Source organism: Epinephelus moara, chromosome 5 (assembly GCF_006386435.1).
Source record: "Epinephelus moara isolate mb chromosome 5, YSFRI_EMoa_1.0, whole genome shotgun sequence".
Taxonomy (NCBI): Eukaryota; Metazoa; Chordata; class Actinopteri; order Perciformes; family Serranidae; genus Epinephelus; species Epinephelus moara.
Window position 1 is genome coordinate 27,853,294 of NC_065510.1, and position 9,855 is coordinate 27,863,148.

Below are 9,855 nucleotides of genomic sequence, written 5' to 3' on the forward strand. Positions count from 1 at the left end.
GAGTTTTTCCTTATCCGCTGAGAGGGTCCAAAGGACAGAGGGATGTTGTATGCTGTAAAGCCCTCTGAGGCAAATTGTGATTTGTGATATTGGGCTTTATAAATAAAATTGATTGATTGATTGAATTAATTACAATAATAAGGCCTTATACATGTGCACAGGTTTGCAAAAAAAGTAGTGAGTCAACTCTGCAGGACTTATTAAGGTAGATATGCGTGTGTATGTATGTAACTCTGCAGGACTTATTAAGGTAGATATGCGTGTGTATGTATGTATAGTGTATGTGTAGTTGTGACTGCATTTTTGTCCTTATCCAACCGCAGATTAGTTAGTATAGATATATGATTTAAACGTAAATTTAAGACCTATCTTTTTAATCTGGCTTTTAATGTGGAGTAATATTACAGTCTTGGTTTTAAGCGTTAACCATTGGTTGTTACCTTCTTTTATCTCTCCTGTTTATTTCTAATTCTATTTTATTTATTTATTTACTCTATGGAGTTTTAATAATCTTTTTCTTTAGTTTGTTCTGATTTGGTTGGTTTCCTTTTCTTAATATTTTATTGTCTTGTGCCCCAGTCATTCCAGTTTTGCCATGTGAAGCACTTTTGCCTGCATGTTCACATCAAAGGTGCTGTATAAATAAAGTTGAGTTGATATCAGTTAACTTGGATTGAGAGCAAGGCAAATATTGCACAATGAAGAAAGTGGTCTCACCTGCAGCCGTGAACCCTTTCACCAGTGCATGAGCCAGCTGGCCCGCTCCAATGAACCCAACACTCATCCTGTGAGATGATGTGGCGTCTCTGACCTGTGAAAACAGTGAGGAAGCTGCTGCTGACCATCATCTATTTCAACTGACCACATTATGAACAAACCTCCCAAACACTGTCACTTACAATATGCCTTTCAAATTTTACTTCTGACTAATTGTGGATCACGTTTTAACTTATTGAAAAGCAGAGACAGGCTTTGGTGATGATGAAACCTGGAGTAAAATCCTGGAGCAGGTCCATGGAGAGTGAATGATGAAACACCATCTCTGACACTTGGCAGTGCACATGGGTGTTTTTTTACTGGGATATGGGCACATTCACAGCTTTGAGCTCCACATTCAGTTTAATTTGCAGGAAACAAAACCACTTTCTGAACCCACTACATCAGTCTTTAGCTCCATCAAGTGTCATTTGCTAACATCTTTAGTTCTAATACTTTAATTTACAGCTGAGTTTGTAACGTTATCGTTCAACATCACTGTTAACACTGTTTCACTATGAAGTTTACCTTGTGGTACTGTCTAATGTTTGCTTACAAGACGTTAGTGTATCCAGTGCTAACGTTACCGCTCCAGTTGATGCTGAGGGATGTTAGCATTACCTCGCTAACTGATGAGCGCCTCTTCTATGCTAGCCGCTATGTTAGCTAGCTAGTTAGCTTTCACAACCAGAAATGAATGAGAAATACGACAAATTCATACAACACGGAGATAGTTACCGTTACTTAAATGTCCCAGCTGAGGTTACACAGTTAGCAGGTGTAAGTTGACGACGTGACGGTTCTGTCCCGGCGTCAGAAAAAAAGAGAAATTATTACTTTTTGTGTCAACGTGGCTTCCTCTTTACTCAGCCCCCATGAGCGCCATAACTGTAACGGGCAGCGAAACTGACCAATCACGAAAGAGACACGCTAAGCTCCTGGCCAATGAGGAACTATATCGCACAATTTGGGCGGGGTTTATAGTCAGCCACGCCCAGTTACAGCAGTCTGCCTGATGGTGAAGCTCCCAGGATAAATGTAGGTCAGATATATAGGAGCCCTGGCTGTAAAGTAGGTTATGTTTATGTTGGTCAAAGCCTCAAAGCCTGTCAGTTTCCATTGCGACCATTCATGACTGATTTAACACAGACAGACTGGATTTTTAATGTGTGAGTGGAAAGGAAAGAGCTAATTGTAGCATGCTGTACTGAGACAATAAAAGTATGCAGTTCCTTCAGTCTTAAATGAAAACTGTCTGTTAATACAAATTCCTTTCATGGTGTGGGTCATGTTTGCACAACATAAAAATACACACCACCCAGACCTGTTTTAAAATGAATCATCAGCGATGGCAGGGCTCCACCTGGGATTCACGCCTGGGTTATATGAGATGCTGTTCTTATTAAGTTTACCCAAGGGCAATGGAGTCAACATTGCTGGGGAATGAAATCTGCCAGGGGGTCTGGAGGGTCCCTGCCCCTCTGGAAAAAAATAAAAATGTGAAAACTCATTTCCCATTATATTACAGGCTATTATACAAAAGCAAGTACAGTCATACAGTCTGCTATACAAATATGCAGTAAATGAAAGCAGCTGCTGAATTACACAACACAACATAAATATTTTTATTTATTTATTTATTTTTATTTCATTCATTGAAAAAAAGAAAAAAAAACCCAATACAATATAACACAACATTCCCAAATCTGAATGAAAGGGAGCAGAAAGAAGAATAATCTTATTTAAATAACACTTCATGTGGACTATTTGACAAATATGATGTAATAATAGACATTAATATTAGTTGACTACAGCCATGAGCACTGCTGTTGGTCGCTGGCAAGCCCCAAGGAATGCTGATTATTTTTCACAGTGGCTACTCAATGGTATCTCAGCAAAAAACATCCCCTGTGGCACAAAAAGCATTTTCCCCATAGGCCATCATTTTAAAAGAGACATCTGTAAACCTGTTGACAGGACACTTAGAACTGCATAAAACCTCAATTATGGCTCTTTATATTATGAATTTCTGATCCATGAAGGTTTCACATTTATAAAGCTTTCCTTGAGCCAAGAAAAGCAATTTAAAAATTTCTGATGTCATTCACAATGTTAGGTCTCTGGGAACTCGCGGAGACTGCGAATATTCAGTGGGCTGCATACCACAGAAGTTAACCTGGAGGCTAGAAACTGTTTTTGGCATATGTGCCATGCGAGCAACTCCACTGGACTGAAAAGGAGCCATCTTGGGACCTGGTGTCTGGGTATTATTCTAAATCTATGGTCACTGGGTGACTGTCTCACTAACTGCATGTAACTTAGCTGATTAGGCCAGTTTTTACCCAAAACATTTGTTTCCACTCCATGTCATTACTGACACTTTTTTAAAAGCACAATTTTATGTATTTCCAAGATTACAGCTCCAGTGCAAACAGATGTATCGATGTTAACATTACCTTTTCATGCATGTCCTGAGTGTAGTGTTATTACTTGTGTGGTGTTGTGATAATAAGTTTCTCATCAGCAACTGATGCAAACAATGGATCCAATTATGCAAAGCCTGAGAGTGGAATATGCTTAGATTGTATGGGCTGTTTGCTTGCTAATGTACAGTATATACTGTTCTGACAGGAATTTCATATAACACTGAGAAGATATGATGCATAAACATATCTTTTTTTTTTTTTACATTTTACAAACACTATCACAACTGATATTGATATAGCCTACCTAACAGTCATATTACATCCTAGGTTTCTAGTTTTTAATACATTTGAAAGTTACGAAAAAGAGAGACAGTACAGTGTTAGACATTGATTGTACCCACACACAGCTGTAAAGCAACAGCTTCTGCTGGGGGCCGGCAATACCAGTTGCACAAAGGCAAGGCAGTGCAAGGCAGCTGTATTTGTATAGCACATTTCATACACAAGGGCAATTCAAAGTGCCTTAGAATATAAAACATAATAAAAATACAGAAAAGAGTAAAGAGAAAAAAAAGATGTAAAAGGTAAAAAGAATTACTAATAGCAAAAGGGCAGACAGGAGGTGCAAAGATAAAAAGATTCCTTAAAATGATTTAAAATTGAGTTTAAAATTAAGGTTGCAGTCATTACAGGGTGGAGTAGGCAGTGTAAAAAAGGAATGTTTTTGGCTTTGATTTAAAAGTTGTCGGGGCTTGTCTAACATCATCTGGGAGGTTATTCCAGGTTTGTGCTGCATGATAACAAAATGCTGCTTCACCATGTTTTGTCCTGACTCTGGGGACGGTCAGATGTCCACAGGGTCGTAGGAGGTTCATATGTCACAAGCATGTCTGAGATATACGAGACATAAGAGATATAGATACACAAACTACACACAGAACAGCAAATGTGATTATTTTTAACTTTTACCAATAAACTGGGGGGACATTTTGAGCATGTTTGAGTACTGGGGGGCGGGGGGAATAACTGCCTTGAGTTTACCTGATGAAGGCATGATGTTGATGCTTCACAGCTACAGTACATCTTTGAAGAAGCCTGCAGCTAACAATTATTTTCACTAGCGATTAGTCTGCTGAATATTTGATCAATTAATCGATTATTGCTTTGTGTTTAAAATGTCAGAAAATAGTGAAATAATATCCATCACACATTTTTTTTTTAAGATAAGATAAGATAAGATAAGATAAGATAAGATAAGATATAGCTTACTGTCCCAAAGGAAATTTGTCATTGATACATGTGTTACCTGCCGTTAAACGATACAAAAAAGTTATACGTACAGTTCCTACATCTAAACAGTCCATACACAGAGCTGTTGCTATTCACAATCCCACACACTCAGTACCGACAGTACATGTACAGACTGCCATCAGCCAACAAAGTGCACGCTGCCCGTTGCACCACACATCTGTTTTACATATACATACACATGCATACTTACATGCACATACATACCTACACATACGCATACTATGGTATCCAGCAACAGTTAGCTTCCCATTTAAGGCTTTAATGTACTGTATGTTTGGGTGGGGGAGGCCCCCTGTGTGGAGTTTGCATGCTCTCCCTGTGTTATTGTGGGTTTTCTCCGGGTACTCCAGCTTCCTCCCACAGCCCAAAGACATGCAGGTTAATTGGTGTACAGGGTGTACCTCTCACCCAAAGTCAGCGATAGGCTCCACCCTCCCACCAATGTCATGTTTGCTATAGTGTTTGTACAACAGTAATCTCTGTTGTTATAGCAATAATTGAGCCCTTTAAAATGGTTTTATGGCTTTTCTAGTAAAATACTGTAAAACATTTCAGATGTGATTTATATATGTGCAGTTTTTCTGATACAACAGACATCACTGCCTCTTATTTGTGATTTTTGCACTGGAGACATCACGTCACCTTTTCACATGCCAAGAGAAAAGTCACCCACCAGAAAGGTTTGGGCACATGTTCAGGGTTCATTATTTTGAATAGAAATGCACTGAGATTTGAAGATGACTCACCAAAACACTTCAGGGCACCAGAAGTGGCTTGTGATATTTGAGGGACCTGAATTTGAATGAAGGATTGTTATTCTAACAGGAGACTGTCGACCAGTGCCTCTTCCTCTCCCCTTAGATTTGACAGAATCTGAAATAAAGCCGAATCCGATGGCGAGTGCACTAATGAGCCACGGCATTCAAATACAGTTTGGCTGCCTATCCCTTGGTAGTTCTCCAATGCATATTCTCAAAATAAGCCATGAACTTGGCCTGTAACTGTCAGTTTGATGCTAAAATCTCCCCTGTGCACATTTTAATAGGACTGACCCTGCTGTCTATCTGCCTGTCTCTTCCTCCTTGTGTTTCTCATGTCATACCATGCCATGCCAGGCTAAATTTATACTTCACAAGAGGTGCTGTATGCCTCCTTTGAGGGACCTCATTCCATTTATTTTCTCACAGTGCTGCTGGACAGGAATGCAGACTGAGGGATTGCATATGCTCCTGTCTATATATAAAGCAGAATGCATGGCACCAGCTGTTAGGGTGCTCCTCCTCTCCAGTCAGCTGGGCAGAGTGATATCATTTTATCACTTTATTCTCCATAGGTAAACACCCCATCACCTCAGAATAGTTGTTTATTTCTGCTTGGGGATGTCTTTGAAAAACTGAGAAGATTAATGCAAATGTACGTAATTGTTCAGTGATTATTCTGTCAATTTTATCTCCTCTCATGATGGTGTAAATGCTATTTTAAAGCCTTCTCCACACTGACAGGCTATAATTTAGATGGACAGATACTAAATCACTTATTTTAAAGGGGCACTCCACTGACTTCACACATTACATTCAGTTTACTTGTCACAAGGAGTACTACTTAGCCTGTGAAAACAGTAATATAATGTCCACTGTGGCAGACTGCTGCATTGGGTTGGGTACCCACGGGTACCAAGCAGGTGACTGATTCTGGTCGGATCACAAGTGTTAGATAATAAATTATATGTTGAAATAAAATGAGAATAATGATTTAATTCAATTTAATTTAATTTAATTTAATTTAATTTAATTTAATTTAATTTAATTTAATTTTAATTTAATTTAATTTAATTTAATTTAATTTAATTTAATTTAATTTAATTTTTACTTCTATTTTATTCTATTTTTTAATATTTTAGTCCTCTGACTGCTGACTTTGTGTCTCGGCTCTGTCTTCTGCACCAGCTGTTAACTGTGGAGTTCAAGGACTGTGTGTATTAAATGGCCCAAAACGATCACTTTGAATGTGCTGCTGAACATAATTATTTTATCAGTGCATAGTCATGATAGAATTTGCAGTTTCAGGTCGGGCCAGGGATTTTGTGTCGATGGGTCAGGTTGGATCTGGTTGCAGAATAAAAGGTCATATTTACGGGTGGCGAGGTGGGAGTAGGTCTTGAAAATCAGACTGCATAAGTCTGATTTTTTACAGAAAGATAGTGATGACATCGTGGTATAAATCTTGGTTTGGGCCTGGACTTTTTTTATCAGAAAGACTGTTATTACAAACTTGAGGTGTGGGTTTTGAAAGGGGTAGACAATAAGGATGTAGGGGTGTCTTGATGCATTTTGGGAAATGTAGGATCATCTGTTTTTGAAGCTTGACTCATACAAGGATTAAAAGTCCAGATATCTCAGCCTGCTTCTCTGATTTTGACTATTCTTTTTTAAAATCTGTCTTTGAGTCCCAAGCTGTATGAAAGTGCAATTCTAAATTGCTCGAGTACCCCTATAATCTATTATTAAAATAAATTTGTAGCATTAGAAACCCATAGTGTGTCCCTTTTGTGTGTGTAATTGCAAAATGTTAACTCTTCCTCGAGTCAGTAAAACTTCTTCAATTAAAAAAACAAGACAGAGGACATGACTGCAGTGTCCTCAGCAGCAGCTCCGACCCTGATTTTGCTTCTTCTTTTCTCATGATTAGTAAAATATTGTCAGAAGAAAATGTTTTGAAGTAAAACATTTCAGCTTGTCTCGCCCAGTGTGTCTTCTCTCTCAGAATAAAACAGAATTTTTAGGAACTTAAGAAACAATATGATGATTCATTCCCTTCTGATGTTGCAAAGTGCACAATAACAGATGGAGTAGTGTACGAGGGGGCACGGCACAGTGTCCCCTTCCTCTTGTTGCATCGGCTTGTGGAATAATTACCCGCAAAACTGTTCTCCGAACCTAATCTCAAACAAGCTGAACATTTCAGTGATGTATCCCTGCAACTCTGCCTGTCAGTCGCACACACACACAAAGTCAATTTACCACTGCCTGCCTCTGTACTATCTATCACTCAGACTCGGCATGTGTGCTGAGGCGTGACAACACTCATTCGGTCTTTCTTTTTTTGACAAAACCCCAAGAGATTTATTAAAAATACCACAGAGCACGAAACTGTTTTTTTTTTTTTTTTCCCTTTTCAGCACACAGTGACAAGCGGATCTAGGTGAAGCGTTCACAACAATTTGTTGCTTGCAGTGATTAGGGCCCAGAGGTGTGTGTGTGTGTGTGTGTGTGTGTGTGTGTGTGTGTATGTGTGTGACGACCTAAGAACAAGCAGGAGAGGGAGAGAGAGAGTAGCTTTGTTGAGTGAGAGAAGATGTGCATATTTAATATCACACGCAGACAGAGAATCTTTCCCAAGTGTGCATACGTCTCCCGCCTGCAGTCTGAGACAAGAATGAGTGACAAGAATGAGTCCGAGACAGGAATGAATACAAACGAATACAAAAGAAATGACAGCAGTGAAGTTGAGGCATCCAGTGTAATGTCAGCTTTCAATTTTATGTAAAACCCCCAAACTAATAAAGGATTTCCCACAGCTCATCACAAAATCTCACGGACAAATCAGAGTGAAAATCCCAAAAGAGCACGTGGAGAACGGAAGCTGCACAGTATGTCACACTTGGTCTGTATTCCTATTCTCAGTTCATCAGGTATTTAGCATAGAGTGAGAATTAAATCACCCAATTAGTTAACAGAGATCCTCTTTGTTCGTAAAGGTGTTGACGTAGCAGGAATGTTGAAGAGGGCCAACTGTAGCCAGGGGGTCACTGGAGGATATTTGTTGATTGTGATCTTTTTTTGTTGGTTCACTGGTGTTCACTAACACGGTGACTCAGTAAAGGTTGCAAGGCTGGTCGTGTCTGTACTTTGACCTTCTGAAAGACATGACGGTATGGTGTCAGACAGACTGGTTAAAAGAAGATGCTATTACAATGTATTGTAGGATCACAAAAAAGGTTCAAAGCTCAGCATAACCCAAAAGATTTTGGGCTATTTCTTTGTCTGTGAGTCCACAAAGTATAACTCTAAGCTTCTATAGTTTATGATGGTATGAACTCTTTCAACCATTAAATGTTCAGTGTGTAGGGTTTAGGGATTTAGGTCACCTTTGAATACCTTTGAAAGAGCTGTTTATATTTACATCATGGATGTATAAAGAGAACTGGATAAAGCGTTGGAGGCGGACCCCATCTATTCCAATGAAAACTACTCAGTGGCACATGAAGCCAAAAAAGCAAGCTCACAACAGACTTCAGGGGCCAACTTCCAGTTTAGCGCTTTGCTAATTTAAATGGGGATAAAATGATAAAATCATGCAGCACCTCTAGACCAGTGGTCCTCAAACCTTTACGCCCCATATTACCTCAGAAAATATTAGACTCCGCAAGTACCACCACGATGACTGATGCTAAAATACAGTAGCGTAGGTCTACCTTGTTCAGCTTTGGAAAACTTTAAACACAAAATATTCTCCTCCTGATGCATGCTTCTGTTCCTAATCGTTCTCAAATGGAGCCATGAATGCAGTGTTTTTAAACCATTTTACTTTAATTTACTATTTTGCCATCACAGTTTAGCTTGTAACATGGAAAAATGGGCACGCTACATAGCAGGCTGATATCAAAACAAAATATTACAGGAAAGGCAAAACTTTTTTTTAAATTGCAGTTCAGGGATCTCATGGGTTATGTAAAATTTGTAGTATTTTGACAGCTCATATATATATTTGAATTAATACTATTGTATTTAATATTCTCGAAATTCCTTCACGTACCACTAGAAGGAGCTTGCATACCACTTGGGGTACTTGCACCAGAGTTTGAGAACCAGTGGTCTAGACTTTCAAGATTTTATTAGAATTTAATCATTGATTTACAGATGTCCCTTTCCCAGTTTAAGTCTATGGGAAAAAGTTTTTGGGCCCAATGGCATCACGTGAAGAAAGTTAAAGCTGTAGTTACATGATTTGGCCACTATATTAACTTGGCTTCGAAGTCCAGCATGCGTCCTGGAGGTCTGATCTACATATAGAGCGGGCATCCTCTTTAACGCAGTCCGCCATGTTTTAGAGTACAACCAGGGTTGCGGAGTAACAGAGTACAAGTAACTAAGTAACGTATTTGAAATACAATATATGAGTAATTGTGTTCAGTTACAGTTAAATTGGTGGTATTTTGAATACAGTTGCTGTCTTTAGAAATAGATTACGTAAAGGGATTACTTTGTCTTTGTTGAATTTGCTCTAACACCGTGCCCCAACTGAACGTGACACAAGTGAGCACCAGTTCGACTGTATTGTTTTCTATTGTCTAATGTTGAAA

The 9,855-nt window shown here is 38.9% G+C and overlaps 1 protein-coding gene across 1 annotated transcript in view; it reads right to left on the bottom strand.

Moving 5' to 3' along the window:
- The window catches only part of pycr1b (pyrroline-5-carboxylate reductase 1b), a 10,609-nt gene extending 8,947 nt beyond the window's left edge, over positions 1-1,662 (bottom strand). The window contains exons 1-2 of the mRNA XM_050044545.1: positions 1,495-1,662; positions 718-811 (exon numbers count right to left, since the gene is read on the bottom strand). Coding sequence (XP_049900502.1) covers positions 718-784 — 67 coding nt within the window. The 5' untranslated portion in view covers positions 785-811; positions 1,495-1,662. The remainder of the gene's footprint in view (positions 1-717; positions 812-1,494) is intronic.
- Positions 1,663-9,855: the final 8,193 nt, after the last annotated feature.